The sequence below is a fragment of the Typopeltis vanoorti genome, chromosome 4 (assembly GCF_054136105.1).
Source record: "Typopeltis vanoorti isolate ZY-2024b chromosome 4, IOZ_Tvanoo_1.0, whole genome shotgun sequence".
Classification (NCBI taxonomy): Eukaryota; Metazoa; Arthropoda; class Arachnida; order Uropygi; family Thelyphonidae; genus Typopeltis; species Typopeltis vanoorti.
Window position 1 is genome coordinate 54,340,660 of NC_143552.1, and position 25,405 is coordinate 54,366,064.

Consider the following 25,405-nt stretch of genomic DNA (forward strand, 5'->3'; position numbering starts at 1 on the left):
GAAATGATGCTAAGTAAGAAAAATCATCCTACTTAGCAGTCTTATAATGCTAGATGACAAATGGTTGAGAGCATTGTTCTTTGGGAGAAGAAATCTACATTAGACTTGTAGTCTGAATTGCCTAAAGGACAAAGTACGTTCAGAGATGGTATACTTAAAAGGTGAGGAAGAGATTTACTATGTTTGGACAGTGGTTAGGGTTATATTCTGGCAGGCATGTGAACACTTTTGATGTTTTTTGGCATATGGTACTATCACTGTGAGATCATTGATGGTACTGTTATTTATAATAGATTATATATATTATATTCCCTCCTTTTTTTATTTATATATAGTATATTATATTAAGTTTACCGGCTGCGCCTTTGTTAATAATTATACTATATACTTATGAGGATCTTAAAATATAACGTGATTCTTGCTAATCATTATGTATATCTTCTGAATCACTAGTTTCAGAATCATCTGACACTAGAGATAATTCTGAACTTTCTTCTTCCAAATTAGTATACTTAAAAATTTCATTTTCATACCTTTCAAACACTTCATTTAAACTACTTGAATTATGTCCTAAATCTATAGAATCATCACTATCAGAATCAGTTTCTACAGGTTTTTGAGATTCTACAAGTTTTTGGGATTCCTTATCCTTACTAACTAAATTTGAGGTATCTTTAACTTCCCTTTTCTTATTTAATCCTATATTTATCAACCTATGAAATTCCGCTATACTTTCATCAATGTTAGAATCAATTTGATTATCATTATTCCTACATTGTACATCATCTGAAATATGTGTCTTAGGATTTCTAAATTTTCTTGCATTATGGTTCATTTTACCAAAATTTAATTTTTTCCTTTGCTGCATATTTGAATTATGAGTATTAAATCTATTCCCTTTCCTATCATTTAACCTTGAATAAGATTCACAATTAGTATTAGGAAAACTACATTCATCCTCAATATTTTATTCATATTGTCACCTAAAGTAACTAAATTTTTATTTCCCAAAAAGTACCTTTTTAATCTATCAGAGTGTACATTTAAAATTTTACTAGGATTATTGACATCTTGAATCCTAAAATTCACAGGAGAAAAATTGTCTAAAATTCTAAATGGACCTAAGGCTTTCCTTCCTAATTTCCCAACTCTTTTAATACTAGATTTATCATCTAACAATACTAAATCACCTGGTACAAAAGACTTATACTTTCTAAAACAATTTGTATACTGTCTAGTCTTCTGAGAACTTATTTCCTTATTCACTTTATGAATAACATGAATTTTATACTTTTCCTCATCTTGATTAAATTGGTTATTCCTAGACAAATCATCAATATCAGATTCTAGAGATCTAGATAAGTAATCAGCAACTATATTTCTTTTTCCTGGAATATAAGTCACATCAATATTATATTCCTGCAGTTCCAGTGCCCACCTAATTATACGTTGATTTTTATCCTTCATAGTACTTAGGAATGACAGAGGCTGGTGATCAGATCTTATTTGAATAGGTTGTCCTAACAATAAGTATCTAAATTTTCTCAATGGAAAAATTATTGCTAGTGCTTTCTTCTCTATGGTTGAATAATTCAACTCTGGACCTGATAATTTTCTGCTTATAAAAGCTATTGGCTTAAAATCTTCTCCTTCCTTTTGTTCTAGTACAGCAGCAATGTAATCATTTGAAGCATCAGCAGAAAGATAAAATACTTCACCAAACTTAGGATAAATGAGGACTGGAGCTTTAGTCAATGCCAGTTTTAGTTTGTCAAATGCTTCTTGTTGAGCTTCACCCCAATTGAATTTAAAACCTTTCCTTGTCAAGCACACTATGGGTCTTAATAGTTGTGAACAATTTGGAATAAATTTCCTATAGAAATTTAACATGCGAATAAATCTGCGAACTTGTCTAACTGTTTTAGGAGGTTTAGCTGATAATATGCCTTCTACATTTAACTGAGTTGGCATAATTCCTTTGCTATTTATTTTATGACCTAAATACTCAACTTCTTTTAAGAAAAATTGGCATTTTGAACACACTTTAAAGATAGATTTGCCTCATCTAATCTCTTTAAGACATTCCATAGGATTTTACAATGGTTATCTATATCCTTTGAATAAAGTAGAAGATCATCCTGAAAACAGATGACTCCATTTCCCAACATATCTGATAAGACAGAATTCATTAAAGACTGGAATGACATAGCAGAATTTCTTGCACCTTGTGGTAATCTACATAATTGATATTTCTGCCATCTGGTAGTAAATGCGAAGTATTTTCTGTCTTCCTTCTTCAAAGGAATTTGAAAGTAGCCAGAGTTTAAATCCAGCTTTGTAAAATTCTTGTGTAGAGGCTTAAGTGCTGTGAGGACATTATGTTGGAGGTTTAATGGATTTTTTACAACACTCAGAAAGAATTAGAATTTAATACTCCTATATTTCATCCTAGTCACTAGGACATCTACGGGGATTACAAAAACAATTAATGTAACATGCACACAAAAACTTACAATACTAAGCCTAACCACGTGGGTGACACTAAAGTCCTATCTGATGAAAGTATAGCGGAATTTCATAGGTTGATAAATATAGGATTAAATAAGAAAAGGGAAGTTAAAGATACCTCAAATTTAGTTAGTAAGGATAAGGAATCCCAGAAACTTGTAGAATCTCAAAAACCTGTAGAAACTGATTCTGATAGTGATGATTCTATAGATTTAGGACATAATTCAAGTAGTTTAAATGAAGTGTTTGAAAGGTATAAAAATGAAATTTTTAAGTATACTAATTTGGAAGAAGAAAGTTCAGAATTATCTCTAGTGTCAGATGATTCTGAAACTAGTGATTCAGAAGATATACATAATGATTAGCAAGAATCACGTTATATTTTAAGATCTAGAAATAAATATTAAAATTTTGTTTAGATGTTGGTTAAATATAAAAAATTTTTTTTCACAGAAAAATGAAACTGATTTTTTTTTTTTGAGTCAATGATTAGTTGGATTCTGAAAGAGTGAGTTAAAGTCATTGCACCAATTGGAGTGAACTCTTTGTGCAAATATAATAACATATAGGGACACTCGGAGTCAAAATAAAAATAATTGTTAGTAAAAGAAATTTATATAATATTTCACCTCATAAGTATATAGAGAGAATAATAATATACATAAAGAGGGAAATATATATAAAATACACATTATAAATAACAGTACCATATGCCTTTATTATTATTTTTTCTTGACCACTCCTTAAAATCATCGAGTCTGCACGTTCACGACCCTCTCAGGCAATTCATTCTATGCTCCTATCGCTGTGTATGCGAAAAATGTACTTCTTACCCTTTTACTCACCACCTCCTTTTGCAACGTCCAGGGATGGCCCCCTTGTCCCTGATCCTTTCCCTCATTCTATCATATGAAAAATTTCAGTGTTAATACGATAATAACCCTTCAATAGCTTAAATGTCTTGATCATATCTCCCCCCCCCCTTGCCACCAAACTCTGCAGTCTGCATTCCCTCAGTCAATTCTCATAATCAACGTTTACAGTCCTGATATCATTTTTGTTATCTGTTTCTGCACCTTCTCCAAGGTTACTTCATCCCCTTAAAATCCTGGTGACCAAATCTGAGCACTGAAATCCTGATGTGGTCTGATCAAAGCTTTATACAATGGGACTAGCACACTTTTATCTCTCGTGGTCACTGTTCTCCTCAACTTTGCCACAATTCTCTGATATGTCTTCACACCCTTTGCAGTATGTCCTCAGAACTACAAATCTTTATCTACAATCACCCCAAGATCCCTTGCTTCCTCTACTTCTTCCACCAAGTGAGTACAAAGCATCCCACCTGCAGATCTCTAATTTTAATTGCCTTAGTATCTCTTCCTACTAAATTGGAGTTGTGAACATTCTTCATGGAATATGACTTCACAATTAGGAAAGTCAAACTGGAGAACATCAACATTTAAAGAAAGGAAATAAAAAAGGAAATAGAATGTTTGGTGGTTTGGAGAGTGATAGAGACAGCAAATTAATTTGAAATATAAAACAGAGAGAGTGAAAGAGATTTTTAGCCAAAGAAGATCAAAAAGAGATTTTATGTTGGAAAAAATGTTGACATGTATAGCAGTTTGAACAAATGACACCTTTGAAACAAAAAGAGTGAAAGAATGTAATTTAGAAAACCGAGATGAGTAATGTTTTTAATTTGAGTTTCAGTTAGAAAAATAAGGTAGACTGGAAAGAAAATGATCTTCATTGAGGTTGGAACAAAGGCCATGTATATATCATGAGTCTGGAAGATTTCTCTGTTTTCTGCATGTAACCTATTTCTCTTTACTTAACTTTACATGGTTCTTATTTTGGAAACTGAGAGCATCGTGAAATGTACATTAATGAATTCTTTACTAAAACCATATACAAAGATGGAAGAGGGAGAGAGGGAATGTAAGGAAATGATAATGTATGGTGATTCCATGATCACTTATGTGTTGTAGTATAATAATGAAATCATGTTTTCCCTGGTGTAAAGATTAAATATGATGGGAACATTGTTATAAACAAATAAAGGAAAGTGAAAGAATTTAAAGTTTTTGTAGATATAAATAATTTAATAGACAGGTGTGAAATGCAAGGATTTTGATTTACTGGAAGAACTTTAAAAATAAAAAAAAAAGAGTAAGAGAGTGAAGGTTTTAAATTTATTGGTTTTATCCTTTCTTTTAGTGTTGCACGGTGATCAGCATTCATTTTAGAAATTATGAACTTTACAACTGTGTTATAAATAATTCTTTTAATTTCCTGACGTTTCGATCTTCATATTAAGATCATCGTCTGGAATACATACAAATACACAAGAACAAGCTGAATTACATTACAGTAAACTAAAGAAACAATGATTTGATCACCGATTATTCTACTGGCATGACCTCTAGTGAAAAAAAAAAAAATTACAAATTAATTAATTATTTAGAAACTACATCAAAGCTAAATTCTATTTAAGAAAACATGAGAAAAACATTCTTTCTTATAGATAGTTTTCTTTCAGTAACAATAATGTCCTATTTTTAACATTACAATTGTTATTTTTGATTTAGCATTCTGGATTACCTACAGTCCTGTTTATAGTTAGCTCTTGGAGAGAAAGGTTCCGTGGGTAGAATATGTGCCTTCCATATGCTTGGGAATTTTAGACCATCATTATTGTTCAGACTGGGGTGGTTCATTAAGAATCTCACAGGCTGACTTAAATTTGCATTCATACCATGTTTTGGTGTGATGTAAACAACTGGTGCTTTTCCAGTCAATTCTATGTAAAGTGTTCAGGGCATGATCAGAAAGGCCAGCTTCACCATAGTTATTATATTTAATGTGTCGTTTATGTTCCTTTTGTCTGATAGGAATTGTGCATCCTGTTTCCCCTATATATGGTATCTTACAGGTGCAATAAATACGGTATACTCCACGGTGGGCCAGCAGAGGGAGTGGGTCTTTGGATGAGTTGAGTAAGCTTTTTAATTTTGCAGGAGGTTTAAAGGTGGATTTGAAGTTGTATTTTTATTCAGTTTATTTTATCTGATGTCCCTTTAATGTAAGGAATGGTTATAGTTTTATTGTAGTTCTGGCTTATCTTTGTTTTTTATTGAGGTCTTATAGAGAATTTTGTTAATAGTGTTTTGGCTGTAACCATTTTTTAGAAAAGTATTGCTGATAACTTTAAATTCGTCTTTCAGAGCTTGTTCATTGGAGTAGATCTTCAGGAGAATTATTGGTTTTATATTTATTGATGAACGAAAGGGCTAATATATGACTTAATAGTTTGCACTCAAATAGATTCCAGTTTAATGTTTTGTTCAGTGGTAGAACAATGGTGCAAAATCAGGAAAACTAGAGTTATTAGAGAAATGCAGGTGAGCATGTATTTAGGTATCTTTGAAGCGAGTGAGTGGGAAAGACTGAAGATTGCAGAATATAATTTCTCATGTCTTAATTATTAATGGGACAGTCATTAACAGATGAAATAGACCGAGAGAATATTTCGGTTTTCCTTTGTATTAATGCTAGACATATTAGAATAGTTGTGGCATTGGAACACTCAACATCATGGTCAAAAGTTTTAAGCATTATCGAACGTGGTTAATGAATATAGTTACAAGATTATGATGTTAAAGGTATAGCATTTTCAGAAAGGATAGAGAGAATGGTGGGGAGGGAGATATTACTGATGACAGCATCAGAATTGCGACCAAGTAGAATTTCAGCAGGACATGATCAAGGGAGATAGTGCAGTTGAGGCTATCTGATGTGAGACATAAAGCCAACAGTACATAATGTATAGTCAGTTGATGCTGCAGGCCAAGGGTTTAGGGGAAGATTTCACCATCATCACTTCCTGATGACGTTCAGCTTAGTATAAATGTCAACATGATATGAACGCAAATTTAAGTCAGCCTGTGAGATTCTTAATGAACCACCCCAGTCTGAACAATAATGATGGTCTAAAATTCCCAAGCATATTGAAGGCACATATTCTACCCACGGAACCTTTCTCTCCAAGAGTATAAAAGCTATGTGATGCTCTGTATAATGTTTCAGTTATATCATGTAACTATACAAAATATTCTGTAGTTGCACCATGTAACTATAGAATGTTTTGTATTATATTTTGAACAGCTTGTCTCATATGCCTTTTTTCACTTTCTGCAAGTTTTTTTCTCCACAATTTTTGTTATCCTTTTCCTAAGTATGCTTGCAAAAATCTTACCTGTACCACTAAGCAAAGAGATATAAATGAATTGACAAATTAGCTCAGTGAACATGGAGCAGATAATTATTATGGTGGATATCAGCTTTGGGCATGTTGATTAGAAAGTCCACATGTGTGTGGGGAGAAAGAATTTATACAGCTGCTGAGATATTATAGTGGCCTGGAGAAGATCTGTAGTTTGGAAAGTGTGTGTGTGGATCTGGTGATAGCATCAGCATATCTGATAATCATGGTACTTGCTGAGAGTGATCATACAGTCTTTAACTAGAAGGGGAAAGGTTAAGAAAAGTACTAGAATCAGGAGTAGAAATCAGGTGGTAGTGAAATGGTGAGTAACATCATCAGGAGCTGGGGGGGGGAATCTAGGTTTTCCATTAAGAATATGCTTATATTTTGTTGTTTTATTGCTTATTTTCATACCAAATTTGGTACAGTATAAATAAGACTGTGTGTGGTGAAAAGCCAGTTGAATAAATTTATATAGAATAAGAGAAATCGGCCAAAAGACCAAGCTGGCAGTATACAAGTCAGTATTCTAACCAGTTTTACCATATGGATCAGAGATTTGAGTTAGAAGTAAAACATTTGATCAGAAACTATAATTGACAGATTTTAGTTATTTGTGTATTTCACTTATTTATTTATAAGAAGAGCAATAATTTCTCTCTACTAAGAGTTTGTATATTCATTATGTAATAATTGTGCTTTCAAATTTCACTGAGGATGTCATTTTATAGATTGTTGATATCAGGAAGAGCATTTGTCTAGAAACCTTAGCTTGAAGTACTTGAAAGGTGCCCATTTTTCCTTTTTATCAGATTTTATGAAAATGAATTACTACAAAGAAGAATATTTATAAAATATATAAATATGTTTTATATTTATATAAAACATATTTATATATTTTTATTCATAATTTTCAGTATCAGGAAATTCATTTTTTTTAATGTTTCACAAAACAGACATACTACCATTTGGTAACAAATACATTTGACAGATGTTATAATAAACTTGCCTTACTGCATTGCTAAAAGGGTGTCTCAGATTTTTCATTTTCAAAAAGTGATTGTACAAAACAATTTTGTTAAATTTACTTACAGAACCTGTATTGATTAAACAAGCTTCATCTTCAAATAAGAAGGACTGTAACCAGCTAATTATATCGATGACAATGCAAGAATGGAAGGTAAGCTACAGATAAGAAATTTTTCAGAAATAAAATAAAAAAAAAGTGTGTGTTCACACATGCCATGCTGGAATAATGAGCTTTAATCAAATGTTTTTCTGTATATGTTAGGATGCAAGTTGTTTCTATACAGAAGTGCAGAGTGCTGATAAATTTGTTGCATATTCCTCTCACACATATGAGAGGAATATGTACAAGGTGTAGTAAGATTTATTTAGGGAATATATATTTTGCATTATATCTGTAGTTCTGTAATGATTACTGGGAAACTGATCCCTTTTGTCTTTGAGGCAGTGAGTGGGAGGATCTAAACATAATTTATTCATAATATTGAAATCTGAGGGAAGGTATAAATGACAATTGATTTGTTCAATGATTTTTGTTCCATCGTGTGACCGTGATGGAACAAAAAAAAAAAAAAAAAAACTATTGCCTGAAAAGTAATTTGGAAACCAACACATTATAACTGTTGGACAGTGCTTTAAGCTACTCTTCAAACCTGAATCACTTCAAACTAGCATTCATATACAGTTAAAGTCTCTTCTGCCAAATATGACATTACATATATGGCTAATGGACCAGAGCATTATTAGCTGGTTTACACCAAACTTTTAATTAATTGCAACTAATAACAATGAAAAACATTCACTTATTTATTTTTTTTTTTTTTTTTTGCGGAATTATGCCATAATGAAAGCAATAAGCATTATTGCCAATTAATGTGAAGAAGTTGCACTCCTTCATTTTAATTCTGTCTGGAATAAGACATGATAAATAGTTCAGAATCTAAGATTTCGACTATTAAAGAAGACATTGTGTAAATGCTACAGAAAGTTACCCTCCATGATGTTGACATAGCTGACATACAAAAATTATTGGATAGCAATGAACTTCTAATGAATGAAAATACAGAAAGAGAAAGACTTTATCCACTTGCCTAAATCAGATAAACTAGGAAATGATCTGGACTTTGAACAGAATTGTTTAATGAAGAGAAATGTACAGGAGCAGTTGAAAAATAAAAAGTTGCTAATAGATTCAATTATGCAGATTTTTATTTATTTATGCTTATGGCTACATGAAACTGGTAAGTGAAAAGTACAATCACAATTTCCAGCAACAAATGATGAAAATCTTAACATATAAAAGTTCATTACATAAAAGGCACAACCAGCTTTCTAAGTCTTCCTTTTTTTTCTTTTAAATAAAGCAAAGGTAACTTGTCATAATCAAGCCAGGGATAATTATCATCCTAATGTAACAAGTATGACAAGGCCGCATACTCTCACAACACTTCACAACATAAATGTAGCTGTATCCTAGGTTTAATTAGAGAGCAGTTGTATCTTGTATGAGAAAACTTGATCCATTAGAGGGGACCCATTTCACATTACATCATCATCTTCTAACATGAGGAGGAGTTCTGTTGATACCATGACGAGGACTATGAGAGTGACTACAAGAATAACGTCTTCGTGGTGAGACGGGACCATGATCTTCTGTTTCCTCTATAACCACCGCCACACCAACTAAAAGTCAAGGTTCAGGCTGGAAAGCCGATTCAAGGCCTCATCCGTCACTTTGTGGATGTCCTGTAGGCCACCACCATGAAATTGGCGCCTTGGGCAGTCGTGCACAATATGAGTAATCGTCTGAGCCACAGGAGAACAATCACAATAAGGGTGATCTGACAGCCTCCATTTATGTAGAAGGTAGCCACATCTGCACTGACTAGTTCTGATCCTGCTTATTGATGACCAAATCTTCCTAGGAAGATCAAAACCAAGCTACAGAGCGCAGGGATCTTCTACCAGAAAGCCGTTTGTTGGTAGATTGTTGGACCAGTGTTCTCTCCATATGTCAGATATTGATGGCAGCACAGCTGAAGAGAGTTTGTCCATGGACTAGAGAGGCTTTCTAGATTCGAGGCATAGACTAGGTGGGTTTATGAGAGTCTGGTGTAGGGGTAGGAGTGGGTTGCTCATTGCTTTGTTAAATTCCTTAATCGAGGCTTGTCTTCTCCATATGTGTGGTGGAGCAATGTTAGATAGAACAGGCAGCCAGGAGAGAGGGATGCTTCTCATTGTCCCACTAATTGTGCGCATGGTAGAGTTTAGCTGGGTGTCTATAATGTTAGTGTGTGTACTTCTTTCCCAGACAGGGACACAATATTCTGTTGTAGAGAATGCAAGGGCTAGTGCAGACGACCTTAGGACTTCTGCACCACAACCCCAGGTTGTTCCAGCAAGCCTTGAAATGATATTATTTCTGGTTTTAATTTTATTGGAGAGGTTGATGATGTGCCTTTTATAAGTTAGGCTTCTGTCCAGGCTCACCCCAAGGTATTTTGGGTGAGGCTCGTGTTCTACCATTTTTCCACAGAAAGAAAGGTTGAGTTGTCGATTTGCCTTTGCATTGTACAGGTGGAATACTGAGGACACTGTTTTCGTTGGATTTGGCTTCAAGTACCACTGCTTAAAGTACTCTTCCAGGGTGTTCAGGTCTGTATTCAAGGTTCATTCTAATTATGCAGCTGCAAACAAAGAATAGTAGCTACAACATTCAAATTTTATAGGTTTGGCTATTACCTGATTTTTACTTAAAGTAAATGTTCTTTGTTAGTTTTACTCGGTTGTTATGTATCTTTTAAGTAACTTTTTTTTTTCTTCTTGAAACATGTTTATTTTTGCATATAAGAATGTATCCTTGTTCATTCTATGTTATTTTTAGCTCTTTTAAACAAGAGATGTGTTGGAATGTATTTACTTCATTAACTACCATGCCAGCTTTGATGTGTTTACACATCAGTAAATACATGGATGCAAAGTGTCCATTAAAATCAAAAATCACCATCAATCATCTAATGCTTTGAATACTGTTAGGATAACATAGAAACAAAGCATAAATTATTTGATATATTTCATCCATGTGGCCATTTGGGTGGTTAAGCAAAATGTCATTGTACATTCAGGTCTATTGTTTTACTTATAGGGATAAAAATAATTATTGTAGTGAAATGTTTGCTTTAGAGTTTTGCAGTTCAGTCATTATGCCTGAATATCTGAAGAAGAGAACATCATAACAGCTGGAGAGGAAACTGGTAACCCGATTGAAAGGTTAAAGGTAGAGACCATAAAATGGTAATTTAGTGACAGACCTTTATAATATAACTGGCCAAGATATTATCAAAACATCAGCAACTTCTTGAGGTTCTCCAAACTTTTCTGTAGCTTCTGTGAGGTTACAGCTAGATTAGTGGATTAAGAGTGGTGACTGTTATTATATAACAGCTGTTGGATTCTAAATGAAGAGAAATGAAAATTATTAATACTTCTTTCAGAATCCAACATAATCCTCCATGTCAAAGGCAAGACTTGTAAATATTATTTATTGTTTATCTCTTGCTTATAGTTTATTATTCATATAATTGCCTTGAATTTTGTTTATTATTATTTAATAATATAATCTTATGTAATGTAATAGTAATAATAAGGCTCTGTATAAAAATATTATTCTTTTAATTTACTTTATTATATAATAATATTATAAGACACTGTGCATGTATGTTATAGAATTTGTGTTTATTATGATTGAATGTGATTTATATGAACTATGGATTATTTCTTTATTTGTATTTCTGAAAGAGAATGTATATATGTAAGTTTAATGTACCCTATGTGAACTATGATATTTTTTTTATTTATCATTACTGAAAGAGAAAGTAATTTTATGTAATTCTTCTGATTGGATTTGATTGGCTGTTGTCAAGGAAACAGAGTTAATTTTAGATAACGCGTGCATGGAGCGTGAGCTATGGTATTCGAAGGGAGAAGTTGATATAAGCTGAACTGGCTAGAACCAGATTTTGGCGGGAAGAATGAATGTATTTAATTGCAGAACGAAGGTAAACAAAAAAAAAATACAGCTTATGGACAGCAAGGAGTGAAGTAAGGTCTCACTGTGTAATGGTTAGCACTCTGGACTCTGAACCAGCGATCCGAGTTCATGTCTCGGTGAGACCTCCAAAGGCTTACTCTTCCTTTGAAAAATTTTTCACACAAGTCATTCTTGCTGGGGATCTAGACCACTTAATTTCTTCCTTTTTTTTTTTTTTTTTTCTATTATGACTTGTGCATGCATTCTTATCTACCATTTCATTAAAATGACTATCATCCTCATTACTGAGATCAGCATGTCTATCATACCTGCAGTTAGGGAAAGTCTCTTCAGAATAAAATTTATGTTCTCTACCGCCAGTACTGTAATCACTCATTCAAGGATAATTCTTTCCCTTTCTTCTCACAGTCTGGTGAATCTCCTAGGGAAACTACTTGGTTAGGTCTGCTTCTTTCTTTTCTTTCTCTTCCTGTTTCATTAGACCTAGCATGAAGAGTAGTTGCCTTGGCAAAGTGAACTTCAATTGCTAGTTGATCTGTAGTGTCAACTTTTATTCCAGACGACGTGAGTATCTGTTCTTTTAATGCTATGTCTGTGCTGAATTGAGTTTCAAGCTTATCCAGTTTATCTAAGTTTTCACTATTATTATGCTCAATTAATTTATCAGCATATGATTGTACTTTGCTTGGGGTTTGTGCATCAGATGACTTATTAAACCTTTCTGTTAGTTTCTTCCTTCCAATGTATAAAGGCTTATTATTATGTCTAATACTTCTTCTTCTGTTCATGAGGGATATTTCTCCCCTTGAAAAATCACATGAAAAGTGATACTTTTCCATGAAGTTAGTTCCCAAGATGATATGAGAATCTGGGTTAGATGTTGAAGTAAATTCTGCCAGACACTTAGTCCAAACCCTGGTAGATAAATTCTTGCACGAACCTTCTCATAAGCTATAAATTTGGAGTCAGACAGAGTGGTAATTTTCACAGGTCTCCTTAATTGAGCTATATGCTTCCTTAATCTATGCTTTATTTGTAGGAAACAGTCTCTACTAATAGTTGAGGCATTACAGCCTGTGTCTAATAAAATATTACACTGGAATCCTTGGATATTTCCTTTAATCTTCATCATTGACTCATCTGATTTGAGGGAATTTTGATAACTACTGTATTTTCTGTGAGGAATATATCCAAAATTAGAATCCCTTGTATTGTTGGAGTATTTTCCTGTAATATAAGAGCAATTTCTGGCAATGTGTCCAGTTTTGTAGCACCTGAAACATTTAGAAGGATCGCTAAGGGTTGAGAGATATTCCTTCCTTTCCTGAGATTGAGAGACAATTGGCACTTGTTGATTAATACCCTCTAATTTTTGCATCACCTTATCCAGACTTGTTAATATGGGCAGATTTTGTCTTTGTACTTCCTGTTCTATTATCTCATTGATTTTATCTATTGAGAGGTTGTGATTCTCATGAGATTTTAAGGTAATATTTGCTAGTTGTGTCACCACTTGATCAAGACGATTTATTATTGGTTGCTGCAATCTCTCCACTTCATGGTGAACCAGAGTTTTCACTTCCTCCATTAATTTCCCTTTGTTAGATTGATCTTCACTGTCCGACACTTGATTAAGATTTATAGAATTTTCCTCAATACCTTTCTTCTTTCCTTTCTCCTTGTTATTCTCCCTTTTAATTTCAATTATGTTAGAAGAACAATCAGTTCTTTCTAAGACATTTCCATGGCTTAGATTGAATGAGGGAGAAAAGTCTCCTATCATTTGCTCTTTTTCCTTCACAGTTTAAAACACTCTTCTAATGTGGTAATTCTCTTTTTGTAGGCTGTTTCCCTTAATTCTTGTCTAACACCTTGGTGGAATTGCTGGAACACAGCCCAATCTAAGTGAGGTTTATCTTCATTAGTCACATTTAAACTATTGGATAGTGTCAACAAACGATTATAAAAATCTGTGACAGTTTCTCTATCTTTTTGTGAGACTCTGTAGTTTCCATAAGTTGGGGTCAATACTTCTTAATTTGGAATACTGCTTAATTAAAACATCTTTAAATTTCTGATAATCTAATGTTTCCTTGAGAATTGGGGATGAATATAAAAATGTCCTTGCTTTACCAGTCAACTTACTTCATAGTAATATTAGTAATTGGAAATCAGTCCAGTTTGCTATTTCCCTAAATTTTTAAACAAAAGTAAAGAAAGACAGCGCATCATCTGATTCCTCACCCCGAAAACTGAGGAAAGACCTGTTGTGGGTTCACTTTTCGAAAAAATTCACTATCTTCCATTCTTGAACTAGATGAAACTGCCATATTAATATATCAGATACAAACTTAAATTTAAAAATCTGAATCCAAAAATAACTTCTTTCTTTGCCTGATTTTGGTTCACAACCTGCTCACTGTGATTCACTTAATTTTTTTTTTTTTTGCTATTAAAGTTTTAATAATTATTTCTTCTTCCACCATAGCACAAAAAAATTTAATTACTCAATTTACACTAGTGAATTCACATCCTGTCAACTGCGCCATTTTGTTGAATCGTACATCCTGGCTCTGAATCCGCCGTAGTTCTTATTTAAATGATCTGTTTTTTATTATCTTAATTAATTGTTGGTTGATTACTAATCCAAATATAGAGAAATTTATATTAAATTAAATGGGGATTTGGAAATGCCATAAATAGATTATGAAAGGACCGGGAAATTAATAGGCAATTGGGAATATTTCTACGGAATTCTAAAATTACGACGAATTCCAGCTGTTTTGAAGAAGAATAGTGCAAGGCTGAATTTAATGCATAGTAAAAAATAAGGAATAAGTAGATTACCCAATACGAGTGTGTCATGACTAATGAAGCTCTATGTTTAACATTTCAGTTATTATAGTGAAGATTTCTTTTGAATAGTGTTGCTTCAGAGTGATAGTTAACTACAGTTCTAAGTGTGCCTATAGTGAATCCAATGTGTAAAAGATGTAAGCCGGTAAGAGCAGTCCATTTTTTTTATATTTCAGCGTGAAGATATAAGAGTTAGCTCCGCCTGATATATCTTAACATTAACTGTGGCATTCTACTAAAAATAGCCGAAGTATAGAGCTTTAAAGTGTTTCCCCCTTGAAGTGATAACTGCCTCATAATTAAATTAAGTGATTCAATTTGTTGTTTGCCTGATTTTTCTTCATTGCACCACTCATAAAGTTTATCGGACCTTGCAGAAGCCTTAAATATTTATTTTAAACTCGGCCTGTAGAAAAGTGAGATTGCTGAAGTTAGTTAATGATTGATTCCACTATATTATATAGACTAATCTGAATATAGGGTGGTGCATGATAATATAAATTTCTCTATATTTGGATTAGTAATCAACCAACAATTAATTAAGATAATAAAAAACAGATAATTTAAATAAGAACTACGTTCTAACAAGATGGCGGATTCAGAGCCAGGATGTACGATTCAACACAGCTAACAGTCACCATTTAGCTGTTAGCTTTCCAACTGGTGAGCAATTTTAGCTGTTGATGATCTTTTCTATGATTTTTGAGAGAACTGAATTGATGGCATTGTGCCAGTATTTAATGGCTAACTTTTATCAACCTCTCTTCTTTATTAAGTATGGACTGAAAATAAGGTAATTTCCATACTGTAGAGTAAATGCCAGATTAGTAAGAAAAAGCATAATGATGATAATAGATAAGCTTTTAATAATTCTGGAGCACAACTTGAACACAATTGGGACAATCAGAACAAGAATTGGTCTCTATTCTATTCTAGTTTTTTTTTTTTTTTTCTAATATCTTTTTGATGAAAGAATAGAGGAGGAATGGAGTAAGCTGTTGTTTGTATTGTAGAAAGTCATTTGATGCAATCATCTGTGCAGGCATTTTGAGGAGAGGAAAATGCTAGGAGCCCATCTTACCTTATGATGTTACAATAATATCATCTGGATATGAGAGAGGTAGAAGCATGAAAGGTGCCAGTAATCCTCACAAAAATAGAAATCTCAGCTGCTTTTTTGAGTAGGAACAAGCAAGCTTTTTGCATTTGGCTCCTGGAAAATTAGATTTAAAAAAAAAAAAATTGCTTATGGGAACAGCAGTGTAGTAAGCTAAGTAGGCAAAACTGCAATATGGGTATCAAGTGACTTGCCATATGTTGAATTTTTTTACTTGGATAATAGTAGGAATTTTCATTGGAATGGGAGATGAAGGCAGTAATTCCAGTTAGAATTATTTCTGCTATTTGATAGTAGTGGGTGTTTATAGCATGAAAAGAAAGGGGAAAATTTTTAGGAAGTTGGGAGGGTTATTTGGTATTCTAATGGGTAGATGAACAATTTAGATTAGATGATTGCTTGACACCTCATATCTCAACATCCCATCCAATTTTGTCATTTGAATTGGAGAAGGCCAATTTCAACTGTGGATCCTGAAGTTCAACAAAATGTTTTGGAGCATTCAGAATGCAAAAAATAAGGCTTCTGAAACAAATAATAAGAAATAGTGGTTATCCAAATTGAGAGAACAATAAAGAAAGCAAAATGAATGCCACAGAATTCACTTATAGGATCTCCTCTTTTTTTTATTATCAAAGCAGATTCATCATCATCATCATCACATTCCTGACATGTACTCAAGGGGTGCACAGGATATGATGTTACTACATGAAAAATTTACATCACCATTAACTTCCTTTCTACAATTTTCCTCCAAATCAATCTGTTACCTATCAAGATTCCAACATTATCAGATCTTATATTTCTGTATTCTAAGATACTTTGTACTGTATCAATCCACCTATATCTTGGTCTTCTTCTGGGCCTTTTTTTTTCCTGCCAACCTGGCAGAGAACACTTGTTTTGCTAATCTTTCCTCTCCCGTTCTAAGTGACCATACCACCTGAGATTAGCTCTGCTAACACATCACTAATAATGTATGCTAATGGATGCTAATAATGTCAAGTTCTTTCCTAATATTCTTGTTTTTAATATGACATTGCCATTAATGTCATCCGTTCACACCCCTAATCTTTTTCTGGACTCTCACATCTTCAGTCTCTAGTCTTTGGTCAAGTGTTTTACTTCTGACTCAGCTCTCAGATCCATAAGTTAAAACTGGTTTGAACACTGTCTTGTATACAGCAAATTTAGTGTTTTGACTTATTCCATATGAATTTATTCAGTTGACATCCTACCATACCAGCTTTGTTGATTCTGTTGTCTATTTCCATAATTAATTTACCATCTTCACTAAAAATCGTGCCTAAGTACAAGGAATACATCTGGTTCCCATTATATCCACTCAGGACTTCTTGATCATGCTTTGGACACCCAGTACAGGATATGCTGGAAGAAGGCCAATCTGTTACACCACAGCAAATACAAATATGGGAGGCCGTTCCTTGAATCTGCTTCAGCCCTGAGAAATTTTCCTAACCTTAACAAATTTGGGAAGCACTCATCCTCAGAACATTTCAGCCCAACAACCACGATCACCCAATTTAACCCAGTGAGGATGCCATTTATGGCTCTAGACTCTACTTTGGCTGCCTTCCTTCAACCCAGTGTTAGCAACTGCATGCACATATCATTGTTTTTGTGATCTCTGATGATGGCAGCGTAATACTGCTAAAATATAGGAAAGCATTAATCAAAGTTATTATAATTAATATTTTAGTATATGTTGTTATTTCCTGAAAAATCATAGAAAAGATCATTAAAAAACACAAATATCAATAACAGATGCAAAAAAAAAAAGTTTCCACATCTAATTTTCATCACCATTCATGCCCTCCAAATATCAAAACAAATGATGTGCATTGGTGTGACAACCCCTATCCCAAACTGAATTACCCTTAATATAAATCCTTTCATCTAAAGGGTAGCACATCTACATTCAGATGTGACATTTCATGTCAGAGAATGTCAGATATAGAAAACTATTTTGGCAAAATTTGGAGAAAAGCGCAAAACTAATAATAATGGCAAATACCTGTTGGATTCCTGCTCAGGACATGGACTGGTTATTACTAACACCATGTTCCAACATAAAAATGTGCACAAATTTAATTGGAGACAAGAGGCAAGGAATAAGAAAAGTCTCATTGACTATGTTATTGTATAGTGATGTTTTCTTAATGATGCAGGCCACTAGGGTGTACAGAGGATTTGAAATTGGAAAGAACATGTAAGAAAGTTTTAAAGTGAATAAAAGTTGAGTAGCTCTCAGATGTGAACTATAGACTAAAACACGCAAACATTATTCAAGAAAAAAATGAAAGGGTTTGAGAACAGGAACCAAACCGTGGAGATTCGGTGGCAAATCTTGAAGAAAACATTGATTGATTCAGCCAGAGAGGCATGTGGTGAGGTTGTCTGCAAGGATAGAAAAATCAGAACTCCATAGTAGACACAGGAAGTTAAAGAGACAATGAAGGAAAAGAAGATAACTTATCAAAAGTTCCTGGAAAATAAGTCAGCTTGTGCTCTTAGAGAATACAGAGACAAATGTAAGCAACCTAAACACTGTGTAAAACTAACTAGGCAAAAGTCATTGGACACCCTGGTGAGAACATAGAAAATAAATATCAAGAAGGTGGCAAAATATTCTGGAGGCTGCTAAAAAAGCTCAGAAATGGAGGGAAGAGTGCCGTAAAAGGAATTAGAGGTGATAAAGGTGGCATGAAAACTGGAGAAAAAGATATCATTGATGTATGGAGTAATTATTTTGAAAAATTGCTCAATGAAATAAGCAGTGAAAGCACAATCATAAAAAACATGCAATCAGAAATACATATCCATACTTGAAGTAGAAAAAGCCATCAACAGCCTGAAATGTGGAAAGGCAGCAGGAGTAGATGATATTCGACCAGAAATGGAGGTATAAAAGTCTTGCAGTGACTGACGTGCATAGTTCAGAAGGCATGGACATAGGGACGAATTCCAGATGATTGGAATAGAGTTCTCATAGTACCCATGTATAAAAAGGGAAATAAAACTGAATGTGAGAATTACAGAGGTATTTCTCTATTGAGTGTTCCTGGTAAGATTTATGCAAGTATACTTGAGAAATGGTTGAGAAGGATTGTGGAAGGGAAGCTTGGTGAAGAAGAAACTGGATTCAGACCAAAAAGAGGCTGTCAGGATAAGATTTTCACTTTACTACAAATATTTAAGAAATCATGGGAATAAAACAAAGATCTGTATTTAAGTTTTGTAGATCTGGAAAAAGTATGATAAGGTGCCAAGAGAGAAGCTATTCAAATTGCTACAGTTGTATGGTCAGTGGGGCATTATATCGAGCAATACTTAGTCTTTATTTGAATTGTAAGTCAGCAGTTGGAATTGCAGGAAATACAGGAAGATGGTTTAATGTTAAATCTGGTGTCAGACAAGGATGTACATTATCTCCTCTATTATTCATTTATCATTATCTATATGGATCACATTATGAAGGAAAGTGGTATTGTAAAATCTTGTATAGACAGAAATTTTAAAATAAATTCTTTCTATACTGATTTTACTTAGGAATTTAAATTAGATTGATTTGCTTGTAATTTTGTAAATATCTGACTGCTGAATTACTGTACAACAGCAAACAACAAAAAATCCCATATTGTTTATCAGCCAGTATGAGTAACTCTAAGATCGAGAACTACGATCTAAGAGTTTCATGCCGAAGAACTATCAGCGAATCCAAGCGTAAGTGACCACCTGATAGTAAAACCAGGTGGTCACTTACAGTAAGGGATTTTTATCCCCTTAATTTAATTAACTTTGCCAGAAAAAATAGCTGTTTGGCTTTTCATCTTAGTTATAATATATGGGCATACCTTTATGGCATTCGTATAGTGAAAGTATGTAAGGTCTTTTCACTTAAACTTTGATATCATCCAGGTCTGCCTACTCACTGATGAGACTTCAAAAAAGGTTGAAACCGGTCTGGGTAGTGACCTCTCCTCATAATGTAATGACAGTATTACATCTCCTAGGAGCTGTTTTTATATTATGAGAAAATATCAAGGATAGTGAGGGAGCTTGCTCCACCTTTGCTTTGAGTTGCCTTGGTGTTGTACCACCAGGTGGTCACTTACGCTTGGATTCGCCGATAGTTCTTCGGCATGAAACTCTTAGATCATAGTTCTCGATCTTAGAGTTTCTCATACTGGCTGAAAAACAATAAGGGATTTTTATCCCCTTAATTTAATTTTTCAACTTCTTCAATCATCTGCGATCTTTGTTTAGTAAGAACTTTCACTCCTCTTGCAACATCAGCTCTCTTGATCGCCTCTTTCTTTTTGAGTATTGTACATATCGTTGATTTCATCATACTGAATGCATAGCAAGAATCAAGACACAAACGTCATTTTCATGTTTGGATATGATTTCTTTTTTCATCTCTATCGTGGGTCTAACAACTTTTCTTTTCGCTTTGCTGCTATTGCTATTCTTCTCTGGCCCCATGGTGACTTAATTAAAAATAATTTATGAAAAAAAAAAAAAACATAGAAAATCAAGAAAATGCACTTCAAATTCGAGCAAGTGTCTGCACTGAATGAAGGCTGCCGTGTAACTGACTCTTTCCCACCTTACAGCTCAGCACGTGGTTGCTGTTTGCCTGTTCGGGAACTGAAATTCCGTTCAGAAACTGAAGCGTTTTTTGTTCGGAAAATATGTTCGGGAACTGAATTTGTTCGAGAAAAGAGGCGTTCAACAACCGAGGTTCCACTATATTTAATATATAAATATTTTTATAATAAATAAAATATATTTATTTGTCTATAACAAAATAATCAGTCAAAAATAAATGTAAAAACAACAGCAAATATGATAGTAATACTTGAGTTGTATATTTATAAATATTATGTATATACGATGGGAATAATAAACTTTGTATTGTACTGTATCTGTATCGTTTTATGTCTGATATCCAATTTTACTGGATTTTAACAAGATACATCATGAGCGTGACTGTATACACACACACACAGATGATATTGAGGCAGAATACCATGCCTCATATACAGGGTGGTTCAAAATTCTGCATACAAACTCTGGTCATGCTTTCCTATTCACATAGGAAAGCATGACTGGAAACGCCACCGGAAGGTACTAACGGTGACAGAAAGAGACAGAAATAACACAAGGCAGTAAGTAGTGTAAAAACTTTATTAGGCATAACTGAACAGTTCAGTAGTAGTTGAATACATAATATGGTAAACGAGGTGCATGTCTGCCATCTCAGTGTTCATAAAACGACGCATGTTCTTCATACTATGTCGAAAGCTTGAATGAGGAAGCCCCAATTGCTCACCTGGAGTGCTAGTGAACAGCACCACCTATCACTTTCGGGTGGCATTGCTTTCCTATGCGAATATGATTGCTTTTGATGCTCTCTACCTCCCCTCAGTTTGTACATGGAATTTTGAACCACCCTGTATATTCATTTACTATGGATGAGATGAAAAAATGCACAAATTTCACAATTGCAGATCAAGACAATGCGTGTTTTTTTGTTTTTTTTCAGTTGTAAAGGGCATAGTTCACTTTGAATTCATTAAACAAGGCCAAACTGATTTACTTTGGATGATTAACATCTCTTGCATTCACTTAGATATTTCTGAATATGTTTTGGAGGACTTAAGGTAAAAGGTTTGCCAACTAAATTCCCAGAATGGCCTCATATTATTGTGTGTATGGTGAGTTAGGCAGAATCATGTGATTGTGTATGTTTGTCTAGACCAGGGTTGGCAAACTTTTTAGAACCATTGACCCCTTACCAAGTGCCCATTCATATGATGCAATAGCTATTGGCACATTTTCAGTCACAAAATTGCATCATCCTCCTTTTTCATGGAATCCTTGATCACTCATCGACATGTTGAATAAATGTTATTAATAATAAATTTCTCAATTTAAAAATAATTCCCTTAATAGGCATAGTAATAATAAAAATAATAATTCATATAATAGGCACATAGGCATTGTTTCATTGGTAAAGGATGGTACAAAATCCAAATATTAAATACTCTTGCGAATATTGTCAGCACTTCATACTATCAGGGGCCGCCATTACAGACACTATAACTTTAAAAAATTACATGATAAATTCAAAGTTATCAGATCACTGAACCCCCCCCCCCCCTATAATAAATCGATAAGTCGGATGATAAATGCACACTAGCCCTGATTGTCTCTTCTAGATGTTTTCATTGGGGGGGGGGAGAAGCATGCTCATCTTCCTTGTTGGCTCAACCGATCAGCCAGTTGGCATTGCATGTTTACTAGATGTTACTCAAAATCATTTTAGGTACTTTTGACCCCTAGACATTTATTGACCCCCAGGGATCGATATCTACCACTTCCGACCCCCTGGTCTAGACATTCTTGTGCTATTGCCTTGTATCTGAACAGTCAAGCCAGTAGTTGACAAGCTGCAGTAGTTACTACATACCTGTTTGTTGCTTTCAATAAAAAAAAATGAGTAAACAGAATTTGAACAGTGCATCAGTCAAGTTTTGTGCAAAGTTAAGCAAAAGTACAAGTGAAATTCTAAGAGTTAAAGTGATTTGTGGTTATGATGGCATGAAAAAGTCTAATATTTTTGAGTAACTTAAGAGGCTTAAAGAGAGACTGGGAGATGTGAGATAGACAGCAGATCTGGGCAACCACAAACTCATCAATACTTGATAACATGCAACGAGTGCAGCAGTCTGTTCAGTCCAACAGATAAAAGTGCATGGTTAATGGTAGAAGAAATAAATTTAGACAGAGAAACGGTGATGTAGATTTTGGCAGAAAAATTAGGAATGGGAAAAATTTCTACAAAGATGGTTCTGTGAATTTTGAGTGAAGATTCCAAAAAAGCTGCAGCTTTATGTTTGTTCTTTTCTTTCTTCACATTTGGTTGCCTTTGATAGTTATTACCAGGGACGAAACTTGGGGTTTTCAGTACATTCATCCCTGAAACAAAATGCTAAAGCATGCAATGGAAAACACCTTCAACAAGATGGAAAAAAGCACAATTTCACAATTGCAGATCAAGACAATGCTTGTTTGTTTTTTCAGTTGTAAAGGGCATAGTTCACTTCGAATTCATTAAACAAGGACAAACCGAGAACCAACATATACAAATTTCATTATATTTTTTTAAAAAAATCAGTTATTTAGAAGTTTACATGAAGCTGTTTCCAAGAAGACCCCTCAACTTTGGCCAAACAATTGGATCATCCAGCACGAAGTGCCCATTCATATGATGCAATAGCTGTTGGCACATTTCCAATCACAAAATTGTATCATCTTCATTTTTCATCAGACTTAGTGACTTTTGGATGTTCCATTGAAGAATGCCTTGAAAAGATGCAGATTCTCTAACATTTTGAGCATCCAGTATCATGTGGCAACAGGAATAAAAAACAAAGAATTCCATAAATGTTTTGAACAGTGGCAGTATTGTCTAATTTGCTACACAAGGAGAATACTTCAAAGTTGATAGTAGTGACTAGTCTATGGGTAAGCAAATATAGTTTTTACGTGCACTCTAGGAATTTAATTTTCACATCTTGTAATTTCTGAATTGCAGTTTGTCTCCTCAACATTGAATTTTGTATTACAAAGTTTGATTGGATTCAGGAATAGTAAAGTGCATAGCATATGTTTTAGCCAGTTAGTCTGTTTCTATAGCATTTTCTGTGTAACACTACCCTTTACGTTTTCTTCATTTTATGATTGATGTGATGTTTTCAGCTTGTTTGTGACAAGCTGAAAACATGATCCCTAGATACTTTGTCTCACGTCCATAGGAAATGAAATGTGTGTGTGTGTATGTGTGGGTGGGTGGGTGGGCGGGCAGGCAGAACAGATAAAAAAATTACTGTTCTGCCCAAAGGTTTTAAAAATACTGAGCATGACTGATATGATATGAACACTCTTTGGATCCAGATGTGTTAATGAAAGTGGCTCAATATTTCAGCCCAAATAAAAGTGTATTGTTGGTTATTCAATAAACATATCAGATATCAGCATGTACTTTGTTTCTTATCTAAAACATGTTTTTCTAACAAGAAAGTCGTTAATTCTAATTCACGTTATACATTACATATGAAGATACATTAACATTTTGCATTGACTTCTCTCTCCCATTTAAGAGATAATTCATGATTTGATGCCTCTCTTTTATAAGAGTTTAGAATGATTATGTTATTTCCTTTAACTCAGTGAAAGACTGAATTAATTATGTAATCTCTTGGATGATGCTCCTGTACTATGCATGCACTCTTTGTAAAAATCTTTGCATTTATATCGAACAGTTGCATTTTGTTTTGTAATAGTGATACATAAAATTATAATATAGTCTTTATTGTTATATCATTTCCCAATTATACTGGATAGGCAAAATTTATAAGGTTCACACCTGCAGGAGTGCAGTATCAATAAATCAGTCATTTTATTTTACATTTTATATCAGTCTATGACAAAATGTTTGTCTACAATATGATAAAATATTTATCTACACTCATTTTTTTCATGTAGTACTATCATATCCTGTACACCCCTTGAGGGTACATGGCAGGAATTTGATGATGATGATGATGATGACTTTTTTTTTTTTCCAGGATGTTGTTCGAATTTTTGAAATTAAAAAATCATTATTAGGTTCCTCGCAGCAGAAATCTGTAAATAGATGAAAATTTCCAGTGAGAGTTTTCAAGAAGAAGAAAACAAATAATCCATTTAATAGGTTTTTTATAAATTAAAATGTAAATTTATTCTTATAACCTTGAGTAATTATTACTAATTAAACACACAAACCAGAAAAAAACTTATTTCATTGGTTCATTTAAATCATGATACAGGATTGCTGTCATGTAAATAAAAATATATTCAAGAATAATTTATATAATTTAAAAAAATGTATTCAAGAAAATTTGTAAAGAATTTGTGCTCAGATTTGGTTTCTTCGGGATCAGCAGGCAGTGGAAAGGATCTGGAAACAAGTGATCAAGCTGGGACAAGTATGGGAAATATTCCTTATGAGGATAGATTGAAGGTGTGTGGGTTGCAGAGTTTATTAGACTTATAAGTTACTAAAGTTATGCTATGAGATTGACATGAAAGAAATTTTCAATATGTGATGAGTGGGGAAAGAATAAGAAGTCATTCTCTAGCATTTGGGTTTAAGGAGCAGTATAGTAGGTATTGTGTGAATAATGGTTAGTGTGGGTCTCCTGCAATGAGTCCTTGATGTAATAATAATAATGAATATATTTCACTGTGACACATTGGTTATTCTAAAAAAAAGTTTGAATATTTAGTCTCATGTGTTATGTGGTCTGAAAAAAAATATAAGTTTTGATATTAATTCTTAGCGATTTATATAACTTCACCGTAAATTTTAGTCTGGTTTGGTTGTGAATGAGTGCAGTGTGTTTGCTTGTGAAAGTTGTTGAGTTTGAGGTGCTTTTCCAGTGTATTGCTTGGTGTATTGTATTGTATTTATTTTCACCATAATCAGTTATGGTGGCTGCTGTACCTA

At 33.6% G+C, this 25,405-nt stretch overlaps 1 protein-coding gene across 1 annotated transcript in view; it reads left to right on the top strand.

The window, feature by feature from the left end:
• Nse4 (SMC5-SMC6 complex kleisin component Non-SMC element 1) overlaps positions 1–24,647 on the top strand; it is a 244,990-nt gene extending 220,343 nt beyond the window's left edge. Inside the window, exons 9-10 of the mRNA XM_090391177.1 lie at positions 7,873–7,958; positions 24,486–24,647. Of these exons, the coding sequence (XP_090247303.1) occupies positions 7,873–7,958; positions 24,486–24,557 (158 nt within the window). The 3' untranslated portion in view covers positions 24,558–24,647. The remainder of the gene's footprint in view (positions 1–7,872; positions 7,959–24,485) is intronic.
• Positions 24,648–25,405: the final 758 nt, after the last annotated feature.